General features: G+C 35.5%; 1 protein-coding gene across 2 annotated transcripts in view; it reads left to right on the top strand.

Moving 5' to 3' along the window:
• tg (thyroglobulin) overlaps positions 1–7266 on the top strand; it is an 81008-nt gene extending 73742 nt beyond the window's left edge. The window contains exons 40-43 of one of the 2 annotated variants that reach the window (XM_087286111.1): positions 5890–5997; positions 6089–6229; positions 6726–6919; positions 7001–7266. In XM_087286111.1, the coding sequence (XP_087142237.1) occupies positions 5890–5997; positions 6089–6229; positions 6726–6919; positions 7001–7134 (577 nt within the window). In that variant the 3' untranslated portion in view covers positions 7135–7266. 2 annotated transcript variants of the gene reach the window in all.
• Positions 7267–17701: the final 10435 nt, after the last annotated feature.

Raw genomic sequence — 17701 nt, 5'->3', positions numbered from 1 at the left:
GTGCATTAAGGTGCAAGACGTGTTTGGTGCAATTTGTTGCTATTTTCATACCAGCACAACCCTAATTTTTTACAGTTTGCACCATGTTGTTTAAATACCAAATCCATGTTACCACTTTGTGGACTCATGAGCAAACTGGTCTAGAAAGGTGATGTGTTAAGGTGCATTGTTGGCGTGTTGCTATTGTGAGGAACTGAAATAGACCACGCTATTGTCCAAATTAAAGCTGGTCTAAAGTCCAGGTCAGAACGCGTTGGTTTGTGAACCTATGTGAGTCCAAACACTTACACATTTATTACATTATTACATTTATTAGGATGTACAGCAATACACAAAACCCTTTACATATGAAAAAAGTTCATCTCGTGGGACATTTTTCAGTTTATTCTTGACAATTTGCATTTGTATTATGTTATCATTATTATTATTAGTAGTAGTAGTATTATTTATTATATGCATATTTATATTTGTTTTAATAAAAACAAGTTTATTGTTGTCCACCTGTCGGGTTTTGGAAGACGTATGCGTCACTATATGGGGCATATGAAAAGGAATTAAGTGTGTTTAGACATTAATTATACATTCATTATTATAGATCATTTAATTGTTTGTTGGAAATTAGAACTGAATTTAGAAATAGTTTTGAAACAAATCTTTGTGCTTAACAAAGGTAATTAAATATGTAGACTAATGGATGTCTTTAGTGGACTGCGTACAACATAGTTTCCTTATCCATGAAAGTAAAGGAGTAAAGAGTAAAACTAAGTAAAGAGGCCGAAGGGTGTTTAACTGTTTTCTCACTAGTGAAGTGTTCAGTTTTTCCACTCACAAAGTCCGCCATATAAATAGCGAATGCACCATGGCGTTATGCAACTGACTCTTAAAGGGAATGGGAGGTGACACTCTGATTGGTTTAATTTCCTGTCCTTAAAATAGCAAAAGTGGATTCGGACATGCCCTTAAGGCTTTTGCGCCTTTCACTTTAGACTTTGCACTTAGATCGTTAAAAATCGAGCCCCAAATATATTCATAATTTTGCTAAATATTTCTTTTATAAACAAACACTGATCTTTCGAACTTTGACTTGTAATGTTAATGATCTCTTTTCTGAATAATCCCCCATAATCCCCATCCACGGAATTAGCACTATCACTGTCTCTCCACTCAGTGATAGTGTCTCTGTCCCTCCACACCATTAGTGCATACATGATAAATGCGCTATATAAGAACACATAGATTCCATTATATTACATTACAAATGTGATATATGAATGTGTACAGATTTTTTTTATTTAAACAGATTTTTTATTTAATTTTGATAAAGTAACAGCCCAAAAAATATATTTAAAATTTAAATTTTACTGGTATATAATTTTAGTTGACATATTATTTGTTATAGAAGTAAAACGTGTTCAAGTTTTTCCCATGTGAATATAATGGTAAAAAGACAGTTTAATCAGATTTGTAAGCCAATGATCTGCATTTTATTTATAAAGCTACATTGCATTTCTTTAGAGACATGCCAAAATGAACTATCACAGATTGTGTTCACAGCTGCCCTTCTAGAAATGATTGTTTGTTCAGTCCCTCAAAAACGTTAAGTGGTTTGGAATGCCGAAATCATTTTGAGGGCTTGAACTGCTCTTCTCTTGCCTTTGCTGAGGGTGTGGATGCTGCTGGTTGCGGCAAAGAGGAAGGAAATGACATTTTTAGGTTTCTGACTGAAATATATTGTATGTGTGAGTTTTAAAAAAAGCGTTAATAAAAGCTGTCACTCGTCACTGAACTGAAAACAATTTCTTGTCACTTTAAATAACAGTAAGGTTTTTTTTTTCTTGATAGAAACAACTAATTTTAGAACAGGAAGATTATTTGTATACTAAAAAACTATTCTGAAGAGTAGTCAGTGGAGCTTTTAATTATGCTTGATATCAGTATGATAGTTTTAAAGTAACATACAGCTATGGGAAACTTTTAGAGATTTTATTTCTGTACATTTCTAATGTATCATTTCTTACAACTAGCTGTCATTTTCTGAAAAGAAAAAAGCTCTATAGCACATTATTTTAGTTTTACTTTTGGAAAAAATGTTATTAAACTTTTTTTTTTAGATTGAAGCAGCTGAGAAACTGAGAATCTCCATGTGGACACTTTTTTCTTTCCAATATTAATGTTAAATTTTATTGCTGCAGTGACCCATCGCTACGTGATATCTGATACAGTTTTATGCAAAAGTTTGGACACCAATAATAATTATGATAATTTTCATAATTGCAAGCCATTGCCTACTGGTCTTGTAAATTAGCCAATTTCATTTAGATATATTTTATACCCAAGGGAAAAAGCAACAATTCAGTTCTGACATAACATTTTTTTAATGAACAGATGCAATGCAATGTAAGTCTTAACAAAAACAGATAGGTGCAAAAATTTGGGCACCTTAACAGAATAATGACCTTAAACTTTTGTACAGCAACATTTTGCTGAAATAACAGCATATAGACGCTTCTTATCTCTCAAGGATAAGTCCCTGAAATCTTGCATAAGGCTTTTGGACCATTCTTCCTTTTAACATTTCTCCAGTTCTGTCAGGTATAATGGATGCAGAGGATAAACGGACCTTTTCAAATCAATCTATAGATTTTCGATAATGATCAAGTCTGGGGACTGGGATGTTCATTCTAGAACATTGTATTGTGTCTGAGCATGAATTCCTTGGTAGATCTGGAACTGTCTTTTGGGTCATTGTCCTGCTGAAACATCTTACCCTTTCATAACTTCAGCCTCTTGACTGATTCCTGAACATTGTTTTTAAGAGTCTGCTGATACTGGGTGGAATCCATGCAACAGTCAACTCTGACAAGATTTCCAGTACTTGTGCATTCCACATGTCTGCACAGCATGACAGACCTTCCACCATATTCTACATTAAATCTTCAGATCTTTGGTTTGTCTCTGACCATTCTAACCATTCTTCACCTTTGCCTTTCAGTTGTTTTTCTAGGCCTGCTACATCTTTCCTTTACAAAAACTGTTCTTGCTGCCTTCCATTTTCTTACTGTATTTCTAATTGCAGAGATAAAGACTTTAAAGTTTTTAAGTTTTCAGGTCATTAGGAAGTTCTTTTGAGGTCCTCATGTTGCTACTTTGTGGTTTACAATGGGAAGAAGCACAACTAGCTATAGACTATCTTTTATCGGCTGTCTTTTATCCTTTTTCTGATTGGTTGCACCCGTGTTAGGATTGTTAAGGCTCACTGAGTCACTCAAATCAATTTTGTGTTGTAAACAATTAGCATTAAGTCACTACAGGTTTTGGGATTCACAGAAAAGAAAGGGTGCCCATACTTTTGCACAGCCTACTTTTCAGTTTCAATTTAATTTCACACATCTCAATACTGCTACACTGCGTATTACTGTCTAAAAAACATGACATTATCTAGCTTTCTCTAGAAACCGAATGGCGTTTCACTGATTTTCTCTTATAATGAAAAAGCACATTACTATGCAGTCACAGATGGGTGCCCAAACTTTTGCATAAAACTGTAGATGATTGAGTTTCTGTCACTCATTTTCATTATTATTCAGCAAAAATCACAAACAATTTTGAAATGTAGAATGCATTACAATTAAACACATTCTAGAATAAGGTTTATGATGCTATGTGCACAAGCAAATTCAGTAATATTTCAATACAATATTTAGCTTTTAGCTCATCCTTAAAGTCAAACTCATGCTTCCTTTTTGACTTCTATGTGCTGAAATTCTTGCTTCTTTCTCTGAATTGTCAGCAGTTCTGAATACAGTTTGGCAAGAGGATATGCTCCCCACATAATCACCACTGTCAGATTTAGTACAGACCAAACCTGACAAACACACGGCACACCCCTCTGACCCACTGCGCACACACACAAACACACATGTTAGTTTTGGTGGTTTATGAAGACACAATGTCATGTGCATAATGTATTTTGTAATGTAAAAAATGGGTTATTATATACCCTTCTAAGCCCAATCCTCACAGGAACCATGGCAAATTTTGAATGAAAAAAAAAAGAGTAATATTTTAGTCTTTGTGAAATATGTGGACACGTGGCATGTCCTTATAAACCACCTCAACATTTAATACCTACCTCATAATCATGTCATTATATAAATTTGTGTCCTTGTAAAACACCCAAATCAGCACAGACCCACATACACAGGAAACATCTGAAACAAATCTGCAGAACCTTATATGTTTGAGTAAAGTTCTCAGTTTTTACTATAATTTTAACAAATTATTTTCAAAATCATTGCTATACTTCATATTTAAGTGCAACAAGTTTTTGGTCATTTAATTTAAAGTTAGATTTGGTGTGATCAACCATTCTCTTTTATGTTTTTACAAGTACAGGATTAAGTATGTTTCATTTGCTATACTGAATGAAGATGCAACGATAATTCACGTTTTATTTTTTCAGAAATATTTTAAACTTTTTATGGAGTCACCAAAATGTCTTATCATTTAATGAGGACAAAAAGTTTAGAATGATTTTTTTTCCTATTGTAAAGTATTGTGTTTTTAAATTTTCTGTTAATAATAATAATAATTTTTATTTATATAGCGCCTTTCCAGAGCTCAAGGACACTTTACAAGAAATGCAACAAAAGGATAAACAAACATACATGAGGTCAAATATAACAAACTTGAATAACACAAACAAGACCTAAGAGACATATGAGCAGGATAGTGGTGGATCAGATTAAGTGGTCAGTTTGGTAGATCAGATGCAAAGCATTCAGAAAATAAGTGAGTCTTAAGTAAGGATTTGAATTCAGAGATATTATTAGCAGAGCGGAGTGAGTGTGGTAGAGAGTTCCAGAGTTTGGGTGCAATAACACTAAATGATCTGCCCCCCATTGAAGAGAGGCGATACCGAGGGACAGCAAGAAGGCCAGAGTCAGCAGACCGTAAAGAGCGAGTTGGGGTGTAGGGGACAAGCATGTTGCAGAGATAGGAGGGTGCAAGGTTATTTATGGATCTAAATGCAAGGAGGAGAATTTTGAATTTAATCCGGTATGCAACCGGGAGCCAATGAAGATCATACAAGATTGGGGTTATGTGAGCCGAACGTTTGGTATGAGTGAGTATTCTAGCTGCAGAGTTTTGAATATACTGTAATCTAGAGATGAGGCTAGGAGGCAGGCCAATGAAAAGAGCATTACAGTAGTCGATGCGTGAGGCGACAAATGCATGGATGACAGTCTCAGCATCCTTGCTACTGATGAAGGGACGCAGTTGTGAAATGCGAAGTAAGTGAAAGAATGCAGATTTAGTGACAGATTTAATGTGTGACTGAAAAGAGAGTGTGGAGTCAAAGATTACACCTAAATTTTTTACAGATGTAGATGTTTTAATGTGCAAGCCAGTAATCTCACAGGAATAACTGGTGGGAATATTGCTGGTAAGTGCTGGGGTGCCAATAAAAAGTATCTCAGTTTTGTCCATATTAAGTTTTAGTGAATTTGAGGTGAGCCAATCATTAATATCCTTCACACAAGCAGAGATGTTGTCAATTTGGGCGGATGCGGTTGGAATACATACAGAGTAAAGTTGAATATCGTGTTGAATGTATGTTTTGTTGTGTTATTATATTTAGGTGTGTTACCACCATGATCACATTTTAATATGCCTGCTGGACAGATCTCTTCATATGAATACTGACTTTAAGTTTTTTAACTTGCATTATTGTAGTGCTTATGAGTAAATGTTATGTGTTTTTTAAAACTGGTTTTGGTTTAGTTACTGTAGTTTGGTTTTTAAACTTGTTGCTAAATATAAAATCACTAATATGCAATCACTTCATATCTAAAGCGTTGTAAGCATGCATCAATGTCATTTTTCCAGAGACCTCTTCATCATCTGTCCCACCGTGGACATGGCTGAATTTTGGGCAGCAAACACACAGACTGGTGTTTACATGTACCACTTACCTGAAAACGCTGCTTATAACAGGTGCTGTTCAATCCACACAAATAACATCACACTATAGTTACCAGACAGATTCATGAACATTCTCCCTATGCTACATATGTGTTTGTCACAGTGTTGACCTGTCAGTTCCAATGGATGTGCAGTATCTCTTCGGAGTTCCTCTTGCCGCAGAAAAGCGTGACCTCTTCAGCTACAAGGAGAAAACATTCACCCTGCAAATCATGAACTACATGGCAAACTTCATAAAGTCTGGGTATTTATCTTTATTTTATTTGTATTTATCAGTTTTTTTGTTAAAGCAATAGCTTTATCTTTGCATTTGAGTGGAAAAAATGATCTGATAGAGAGAAATTGTTGACTAGGGCTCGTTTGTTGATTGAATGGAGTCAGATCCAAATATTAGCTTGCAGATAGTTGTTTAAAATAAAAAAGAGAAGTGACTTTATGTAGAATATTGAAGTACTTTTTATTAGCAACACGGGTGACCATTATGTGAATTGCAATAGCTCACTTAAAGGGATAGTTCACCCCAAAACAAATATGTCATAATTTCCATACCCTTAACTTATTTCATTAATTAACATTTTCAAGTTTATTCTTCTTCTGCTGAACAAAAAAAAGAAGATATTTTAAAGAAAGCAAAAACATGCACCCACTTGTTCAAAATCTTAATAACATTTAAAATTACAAAATAAAAGTAAGAAAGCTGCATGGATTTCCTCTGTTCATCTCTCCTCTTGTCTTTACAGAAACCCCAACCTGCCTCTTGCAGCATCGAGAGCCTCCTTCGGTAAATTCTTGCCCCCATGGCCACAGTTCATGCCTCACGTGGGTGGACGGGCCTATAAAGAGCTGTCATCGACTCTTGTGAACCGCAAAAACCTCCAGCGATCTCAGTGTTCCTTCTGGTCTCAGTATGTGCCTGCTTTGACCAGCTCCACAGGTTAGTACTGTCCTTCATGTTCACGTAGACCCATTTTTGACCAGGCTATGCACATGGTTAAACCTGGTTTTAACTTCACAGCCAAATTCTCATGTGGGACCTCAGCAGAAGAGACCGGTGTTCAAACCCCAACCCAAGAGCCCAAGCCTCTCACTCCTGCCAGCTTCACTCTAACTCCAAGCAGACAGAAATCTGAGAAAGATGCTTACAATTAGTTTACATTTAGTTTTTTGTAATTGCTTAAAACCAATGCAGTCTCTGCACTTGAACTGTTTGTTATTTTTTGTAGATGTAAATGAATCAGCGAACATTTATAGTAGACCTTAACCAATAAACTGCATCTTAAAGATTTGGCTTATTCTTTACATTGAAAGTAATATAACACAACACAGCACAGCTATTGTTTACTAGCTAAAATACCAAACACAGAGAGAAGCACTAAGGGTGTGTTCACACTTTGTATCTTTGGTTTAATTGATTAAAGTGCCCCTATCATGGATTTTCGAAAATGATCTGTCATGCAGTGTGTAAGACAGCTCTAAGTGAATGAAAACATCTTGCAAAGTTTAAGATCTGAAAGTGCACCGTATATAAAGTTAGTGTCACTCAAAAGATTGTCTCATTAAAACGAGTCATTTTCTAAATAGATCCCATGCCAATTCATATTGAAGTCAAGCTGAAACAATAGCAGAGTAAAAATAAATGCATAATATAAGAAAATGTGTTTTCTGAACATGCATGTCAACCAGTTCTCTGAAGGCCCGTGCACACCTAGACGTTTTTTGCTTGCGTTTTCCATCAACGTTTAACGCCTTGTGACTATATAAAGGGCTCAATGTGATCATGCACACCGGCGTGCAAAATGCCAGGCGTAAAAGTGTCTTTTTTAAAAAAAACGCCTCATTTTCGTTTTTTTTATTTGATGCGCAGCGTTAAAACCTTCTCCACCAATCAGATTGGCACTTTTGTTCATGTGCAAGGAGCTGCTGAAGTTACAGTAAACAGCACTTGGTGGTGCTCAAGCACAAAACTGTCAATGCAAGCGCATATTGAAGCAGATGCCCAGAGGCGATATGAACATGGAGCTGCTTGCTTTGTAAACAATAATCATTTCTTCATAGCTAGAGCTGGAGCTGCTACTTAAACCATCCATAGCAAAACGTGTGAACTTCCCCTCTTCCTCTTCTTCTGTGTTACAAGTGGGTGTCGGGAGCTTAAAGTTTTGTAGCGCCATCTAATGTCAAGGAGTGATTTTGCATACTCTTCTGTTTGACAACAGTGAAAATCTCTTGAGTTTGAATGCGGAAAACGTCTCGTAAAACGCTGATGATAAACGCAAACGAAAAGCGTCCTGGTGTTTAGGAGCCTTGAGACTCCTAAAACTTTAATATGAACTTTTTTTCATATTCCATAGGAGCACATAATCCATAGGTTATTAACACTAGCTATGTTTCCATCTAAAGATGCAAATGAAATGTATGCACAAAATTGGAATATAGCATATAAGGCATATGAATAAAGCAGCGTTTCCATTCAAGTAGTCAATGAGAACAAAATCGTCTCTTTCTGATTAACTGGTGCCAAATATCAACAGTAAAAACGGAATTTGCTGCGGTAAGAGAAACTGTGTAAATCTTTTCTTTATTTAATAAATGACTTGGGCCTTAGGAGACAGAATGCCTACACAATGAATGTGTGGAGGTGTTTGAAGGCTTGAGTCGCGGCATTCAAATCACGTGTTTGAAAGCATTTTGGCTTGCCTGTAAAATATAATGATGACGGATAGTGGTGGTGGGACCCACCTAAATGCTTTCTAAGGTTTTTATTTAAATTTGTTTTCTGTTACTGTTTGTTTAGTCTACATTAATGCATTTAGTGTAAAGATGCATTAAAAGATCTCAAACTTGCGCAGCATAATTGATAAATGATAATGATTTGCTTATGTTTAATAATCTTTCTAAGTGCTGCATTCAAAACTGTGTTTGATCAAGAGAGATTCAATTTTTACACATTTTAAGTTAGTTACAAACAATTAAATTAAACAAGTACCGGAATAGCAGTTTCTAGTTCAGATATAAACACTGATGTTTATGGTAAAGATGTTTGATAGAACTTGTCGTTGGTAAATAATATCCTGAATCCTTATTTCCTCTGTTAAATCGCATAACACCCAGAAACACTTTATACAAAGCCAAGTGAAAGGAGTTTGCTTGCAATTAATGCTTTGATGACACGTACTTATTATTTGATTAATAAATATGGGGTAAATACATTCTACGTAATTCTTTATTTTGATTATTGGAATTACTTTTTAAGGCAAGGCAAGTTTATTTATATAGCTCATTTCACACACAATGGTAATTCTAAGTGCTTTACATAAACAGGAATAAAGGAGACAATTATGAGAAAATAAAAACAACAAAGAATAAAAATGATTAAAAACAGATTAAAATGTGTTAAAACAGGTTTTAAAAAAAATGAAAAAGAGAAGTAAAATAGTGGAAATGATGGTGAAAAAAAGTGTTTTGTCACATAACAGTGGTTAAAGGAAATGCAGTTGTTTCACAATAGTTTATTTTTGTTATTGAGATTGCGTGGAATACTGAGTTTTGTGGAAATCTGTCATTTAAACCAGGTGAACATAAGTGATCCAGGTCTAAATATCATTGTCTTGGCCTTGACCAAATGTTATGCCTACTGTACATGATCATCAAATTGAAAGTATGAACACATCCAAAATATCATTGTTGATCATTAATTGGGTAGTTTAGCATTAAAATGAAGCCGTCATACAGTCACGTAGAATAAGTCCTGACCAAAGTGCTATGAAGACGTACAGTATGAGTAATCCTGACCATTTCACTTTCTGCAAGTTTCCAGATGCCGCAACCGGCTCGTGTGCCACTGGCTGAGGGCTATTCTGAGATCCTAATTATCACTTTATTCCTGGAGATTATAAGAAGCCTTTCCTCTGTGTCTAGACTGTTCTCTTCCAGCTGTCTGGACACTTTCAATTATGTTCAGCCGAATGAATGAAGTCAACATCAGGGCATTTTCACGAAACGTGAGATACTTTTTTAATCACTTCCACATGCACTATGAGGCAAAATTGCATATTAGGGGCTCAAAGATTAAATGTTTTCCACTGATTTTTCTTCTTAGTCTGCGGTGTAGTGGATTAATTCAGAATTTGTACCGTTTCTCTGTTTCGGGCATCAGTGGCAGGCTTCCAGCTGTCAGACTCCATTTGTAAACACTGGAAGCCTCAACTCCGACCAAGCACATACTTCAGGGTTTTGGTAAAATATAAACATGTCACAAAAAAGTGAAAGGCTATCCTGCTCCTCTTAAAAATATTTTAACTATGCACCAAATTGATTTTATTGCATTATTATAGCTTCTTCTCATTTTTTATTTTTATACCTAAATCATTATTCATTCATATTAGAGATGAACAGTTTCCTTATTGTTTGAAATAGCATCAAACCCAACTAAAAAGATGAGAAATGTTTTGAAATCCAGATTGCAATGTTCATATTAGTACTTGGAAAAACATGGAATTGGCTTTTTTAATGTGGCATCTATTTATATTTCATATTTAAAGACTCACAGTGATGCTCATCGTCTCTGACACCAGAATTAAAAGTTTCATAAAAGATAATAGATTGTTACGGAGACCCTGTAGGGATGTGATGGTGGGGAAAAAAATGGGTAGAAGGAAAAAAAAACCTCACAAAACCGTTGTTTGACAAACACTTCCTGTTCACTTCATACAAGTCAACCCTCCCGTTTTTGCCAGGATTCTCACGTATTTTACCATTCTGTCCCACTATAATCCTTAAGTAATAAGTATTTTTCCATATTTTCCCATATTTTTAATCTTGAAAGCACATTGAAATTATTATTTTATTAATATTTTAAATGGCGTGTACAGAAGCTGATCTGGGATCAGTTTATCATACGAAACAGGTCTGTCCGTCAGCGCTTATGCGTTTACTGATTCAGAGGTTGCATATGAAGGGCGATGATCGACCCACAGCTTTAATGGAAAGAAAGTGAATGCAGACATTTTTATATTAATTTCAAAGTGCTTTCAAGATTAAAAATATGGGAAAATACTTAATGATAGGATGATAGCGGGATAGAATGGTAAAATACGGGAGAATCCCGGCAAAAACGGGTTGACATGTATGAAGTGAATAGGAAGTGTTTGTCAAACAACAGTTTTGCGAGGGAACACAAAACCTTAAAAAATATATATCTTTCTATCACTCAGTTTTTTTTTTCTCTGGCCATTTTTTTTTTCTTCCACCCATTTTTTTCCCCACTATCACGTCCCTTCGGCGGGTCTCCCTAGATTTTGGTATTATGATTACGGTTGCAGTTTTTTTTTATTTATTTTTTTAGCTGTACTACAACACAACGTGTACTATATTTTTCATAAGTGAAGCAATGTTGTTTCTTTCAGATTCATGCATTGATTTTCATGCATCAGACTACTGATTTTTTTTTTCTGTACCATTTTTAATTCATGTTTTTATTTGCAAAACTGAAATTTGACAGTATTTCACAGTATTTTCACATTTAAAATATGGTGTTAAAATGTATATTTTTTACAGAATATAGTAATGCCATTTACTTTTTTTTACAATTTATAAAATTTGCTGTCTCAGAAAAGTCCAAGATTTCAGTTCTCTCCTGCACATCTTTCATGCTGTAACTATTTTTGTAGTCTAATATTGTTTTTATTTTTATTTTATGCTGCTAAATTAAACCAACAAAACAAAAATCATGTCTAAATTACTCTAGTAGACGGTCTGCTGGTTACCTCCTCTGATTGGTAAGTTCAGCCTCAGAATGAATGGCTTTACTTAGATTTCATGTCATACCATAATTATGCCGATGTCAACATATAATTAAGACATTACAAATCTAAATATTAGTCATTTTGAACATGAATTACTATGTTATTATATAAAACTGCTGTGAAAAGGTTCGCTTTCTAAATAATCCAGATGTTTTCAGGGCCGGATTTAAACAATAATCGAGGTAAGCAGCCGCTTGGGCCCTAGGAAATTTGAAGTATAGAAGTATAAGTATAAGGAAGTATAGATTATACCTATAAACTATATTACAATGTTTTCTGTCATATTTTGTTTGGTGAGAGTCAAACAAACAAGTTTAAATTAACTAAATATGGGCAAAGCAGGGGCGGGGCGAAGCAGTGGCGCAGTAGGTAGTGCTGTCGCCTCACAGCAAGAAGGTTGCTGGTTCGAACCTCGGCTCAGTTTCGAACCTCATTTCTGTGAGGAGTTTGCATGTTCTAACTGCGTTCACGTGGGTTTCCTCTGGGTGCTCTGGTTTGCCCCACAGTCCAAAGACATGCTGCAGGTGAATTGGGCTAAATTGTCCTTAGTGTATGAGGGTGACATGAGGGTTATGAGGGTTATCATATGGACAAGTCTAAAATGGCTTATTTCCAAAGAGCCGACCCCGCAACCATGTGGGACTAAGGCCAAAGAAGAAGATATATATATATATATATATATATTCAGCCTGATCTCACGAGAAAACGTAAGCATTTTACGTTTTGCCAGTTTAGTGGCTAATTCGTACGAATTCGTACGAGTTCAGTCGTACGAAATGGCACGATTTTAAAAAGGAGGCGTGGCACCTGACCCCACCCCTAACCCCAACCGTCATTGGGGGATGAGCAAATCGTACTAAATTGTACGAATTAGATCGTACGAATTCATACGAATTAGCCACTAAATGAAAAAGTTACGAATTGCCGTGAGATTGTGTTGATATATTATATAATTATGGTGGCTTGAAAAGCCAACATACTGTTATCTCACTTAAACTTATTAGGCTGGCTTGTGTAGCAAGCCAGACTACTGTTATCCTATTAAACTTATTATTAGGCTGGCTTGTGTAGCAAGCCAGACTACTGTTATCCTATTAAACTTATTATTATTAGGCTGGCTTGTGTAGCAAGCCAGACTACTGTTATCCTATTAAACTTATTATTATTTTTATTAGGCTGGCTTGTGTAGCAAGCCAGACTACTGTTATCCTATTAAACTTATTATTATTAGGCTGGCTTGTGTAGCAAGCCAGACTACTGTTATCCTATTAAACTTATTATTATTTTTCTATATTATTCTTCTTCTGAGACTAAAAATTAAACTCTATCTCCTCCTAGGCCATTCAAGCTATGACCATCAAACTTGGGTCAGACCTCCGAACTATTCTGACTCGAGTTGCTATATCCTTTCCGACTGATCCGACTTTCGGTTTCCCGAAAAACGTCCCGGGACCGTCCGAAAAATCCCATAGACGTAACATTGGATCAAACTTTGTGACCTCATAACTCCGCATCAGAATGTCACACAGACTTCTAACTGGGCTCATTTAACTCAGACTATCAAACTGCCAATGACTGATCAACTTTAAACTTTCTGGCCACGCCCTAGCAACCACTTTTGGACCCTAGAAACCGTCCCATAGACTTCCATTGCAAAAGACTCTCATTGACTTTACATGGGATCAAACTTTGTGAGCTCATAACTCTGCATCAGACTGTCCTACAGACTAATGGCTAGGCTCATTTAACTCAGTCTAGCCAGCAGCCAATCACTGATGGCCTTTTAACTTTCTAGCCACACCCTAACAACCAGATACTGCACCCTAGCAACTGTCCCATAGACTGCAATTAAAGAGGTTCAGACTGATATTGTCATGCTGCAGTGTGATAGAGACATGGGGGTTGTGTTTAACTGTTCATACTGGCAAGAAGCTTTGATACATCATCAGTCTAAGCTGTCAATCAACTCCATAGCAACAAAACAGACTAACCTAGCAACGATATGGCACCAGCTATATCTCAGCATCAGAACATCGTAGAGAGGCGGGGGTTGGCTTGTTTGACTCATGCTCTTACACCATCTATCTATCTATCTATCTATCTATCTATCTATCTATCTATCTATCTATCTATCTATCTATCTATCTATCTATCTATCTATCTATCTATCTATCTACCTCTACCTATCTATCTATCTATCTATCTATCTATCTATCTACCTTTATCTATCTACCTCTACCTATCTATCTATCTATCTATCTATCTATCTATCTATCTATCTATCTATCTATCTATCTATCTATCTATCTATCTATCTATCTATCTATCTATCTATCTATCTATCTATCTACCTCTATCTATCTATCTATCTATCTATCTATCTATCTATCTATCTATCTACCTTTATCTATCTACCTCTACCTATCTATCTATCTACCTCTACCTATCTATCTATCTATCTATCTATCTATCTATCTATCTATCTATCTATCTATCTATCTATCTATCTATCTATCTATCTATCTATCTATCTATCTATCTACCTTTATCTATCTACATCTATCTATCTATCTATCTATCTATCTATCTATCTATCTATCTATCTATCTATCTATCTATCTATCTATCTATCTATCTATCTATCTATCTATCTATCTATCATGCTAACAACATGCTAATTCATGCTAATTCATGCTAGATTCATGCTAGTCACATGTTAATTCATGCTAGAATCATGCTAGTCACATGCTAATTCATGCTAGAATCATGCTAACAACATGCTAATTCATGCTAGATTCATGCTAGTAACATGCTAATTCATGCTAGAATCATGCTAGTATCATGCTAATTCATGCTAGCATCGTGCTAACAACATGCTAATTCATGCTAGAATCATGCTAGTAACATGCTAATTCATGCTAGAATCATGCTAACAACATGCTAATTCATGCTAGAATCATGCTAGTAACATGCTAATTCATGCTAGAATCATGCTAACAACATGCTAATTCATGCTAGAATCATGCTAACAACATGCTAATTCATGCTAGAATCATGCTAACAACATGGTAATTTATGCTAAAATCATGCTAGTGAAATGCTAATTCATGCTAGAATCATGCTAGTGAAATGCTAATTCATGCTAGAATCATGCTAACAACATGCTAATTCATGCTAGAATCATGCTAGTAACATGCTAATTCATGTTAGAATCATGCTAACAACATGCTAATTCATGCTAGAATCATGATAGTAACATGCTAATTCATGCTAGAAGCATGCTAACAACATGCTAATTTATGCTAGAATCATGCTAGTAGCATGCTAATTCATGCTAGAATCTTGCTAGTAACATGGTAAATCATGCTAGAATCATGCTAACAACATGCTAATTCATGCTAGAATCATGCTAACAACATGCTAATTCATGCTAGAATTGTGCTAATTCATGCTAAAATCATGCTAGTAACATGCTAATTCATGCTAGAATCATGCTAGTAACATGCTAATTCATGCTAGAATCGTGCTAACAACATGCTAATTCATGTTAAAATCATGCTAACAACATGCTAATTATTGCTAAAATCATGCTAGTAACATGCTAATTCATGCTAAAATCATGCTAACAACATGCTAATTCATGCTTAAATCATGCTAGTAACATGCTAATTCATGCTAGAATCATGCTAACGACATGCTATTTCACGTTAAAATCATGGTAATAACATGCTAATCTATCTTTTCATACTTTTTAAAACTGTTTAAACTAAATAAACTATTACCGTCAGGCTTTCACAAGCCAGCCTCAAAGTTTGTTCTCAAACTTTAAGAATCTAGTTAATATTATTATTCTTCTTCTGAGACTAAAAATTAAACTCTATCTCGTCCTAGGCCTTTCAAGCTATGACCATCAAACTCGGGTCAGACCTCCGAACTATTCTGACTCGAGTTGCTATATCTTTTCCGACTGATCCGACTTTCGGTTTTCCGAAAAACGTCCCGGGACCGTCGGAAAAATCCCATAGACTTAACATTGGATCAAACTTTGTGACCTCATAACTCCGCATCAGAATGTCACACAGACTTCTAACTGGGCTCATTTAACTCAGACTATCAAACTGCCAATGACTGACCACCTTTAAACTTTCTGGCCACGCCCTAGCAACCACTTTTGGACCCTAGAAACCGTCCCATAGACTTCCATTGCAAAATACTCTCATTGACTTTACATGGGATCAAACTTTGTGACCTCATAACTCTGCATCAGACTGTCCTACTGACTAATGGCTGAGCTCATTTAACTCAGTCTAGCCAGCAGCCAATCACCGATGGCCTTTTAACTTTCTAGCCACACCCTAACAACTAGATACTGCACCCTAGCAACTGTCCCATAGACTGCAATTAAAGAGGTTCAGACTGATATTGTCATGCTGCAGTGTGATAGAGACATGGGGGTTGTTTTTAACTGTTCATACTGGCAAGAAGCTTTGATACATCATCAGTCTAAGCTGTCAATCAACTCCATAGCAACAAAACAGACTAACCTAGCAACGATATGGCACCAGCTATATCTCAGCATCAGAACATCGTAGAGAGGCGGGGGTTGGCTTGTTTGACTCATGCTCTTACACCATCTATCTATCTATCTATCTATCTATCTATCTATCTATCTATCTATCTATCTATCTATCTATCTATCTATCTATCTATCAATCTACCTCTATCTATCTATCTATCTATCTATCCATCTATCTATCTACCTATCGATCTATCTACCTATCGATCTATCTACCTATCGATCTATCTACCTATATCTATCTATCTATCTATCTATCTATCTATCTATCTATCTATCTATCTATCTATCTATCTATCTATCTATCTACCTCTATCTATCTATCTATCTATCTATCTATCTATCTATCTACCTATATCTATCTATCTATCTATCTATCTATCTATCTATCTATCTATCTATCTATCTATCTATCCATCATGCTAAGAACATGCTAATTCATGCTAGAATCATGCTAGTTACATGCTAATTCATGGTAGAATCATGCTAGTAACATGCTAATTCATGCTAGAATCATGCTAACAACATGCTAATTCATGCTAGAATCATGCTAACAACATGCTAATTCATGCTAGAATCATGCTAGTAACATGTTGATTCATGCTAGAATCATGCTAACAACATGCTAATTCATGCTAAAATCATGCTAGTAACATGCTAATTCCTGCTAGAATCATGCTAACAACATGCTAATTCATGATAGAATCGTGCTAGTAACATGCTAATTCATGCTAGAATCATGCTAGTAACATGCTAATTCATGCTAGAATCGTGCTAACAACATGCTAATTTATGCTAGAATCATGCTAGTTACATGCTAATTCATGCTAGAATCATGCTAGTAACATGCTAATTCATGCTAGAATCATGCTAGTAACATGCTAAATCATGCTAGAATCATGCTAACAACATGCTAATTCATGCTAGAATCATGCTAATTAATGCTAAAATTATGCTAGTAACATGCTAATTCATGCTAGAATCATGCTAGTAACATGCTAATTCATGCTAGAATCGTGCTAACAACATGCTAATTCATGCTAGAATCGTGCTAGTTACATGCTAATTCATGCTAGAATCATGCTAGTAACATACTAATTCATGCTATAATCGTGCTAACAACATGCTAATTCATGCTAGAATCATGCTAGTAACATGCTAATTCATGCTAAAATCGTGCTAGTAACATGGTAATTCATGCTAGAATCGTGCTAACAACATGCTAATTCATGCTAGAATCGTGCTAACAACATGCTAATTCATGCTAGAAACGTGCTAGTAACATGCTAATTCATGCTAGAATCATGCTAGTAACATGCCAATTCATGCTAGAATCATG

Source organism: Danio rerio, chromosome 16, assembly GCF_052040795.2.
Source record: "Danio rerio strain M-AB ecotype USA chromosome 16, GRCz13ab, whole genome shotgun sequence".
Classification (NCBI taxonomy): domain Eukaryota; kingdom Metazoa; phylum Chordata; class Actinopteri; order Cypriniformes; family Danionidae; genus Danio; species Danio rerio.
The sequence above is the reverse complement of the archived record's forward strand: the minus strand, read 5'-3'. Positions and strand labels throughout refer to the sequence as shown.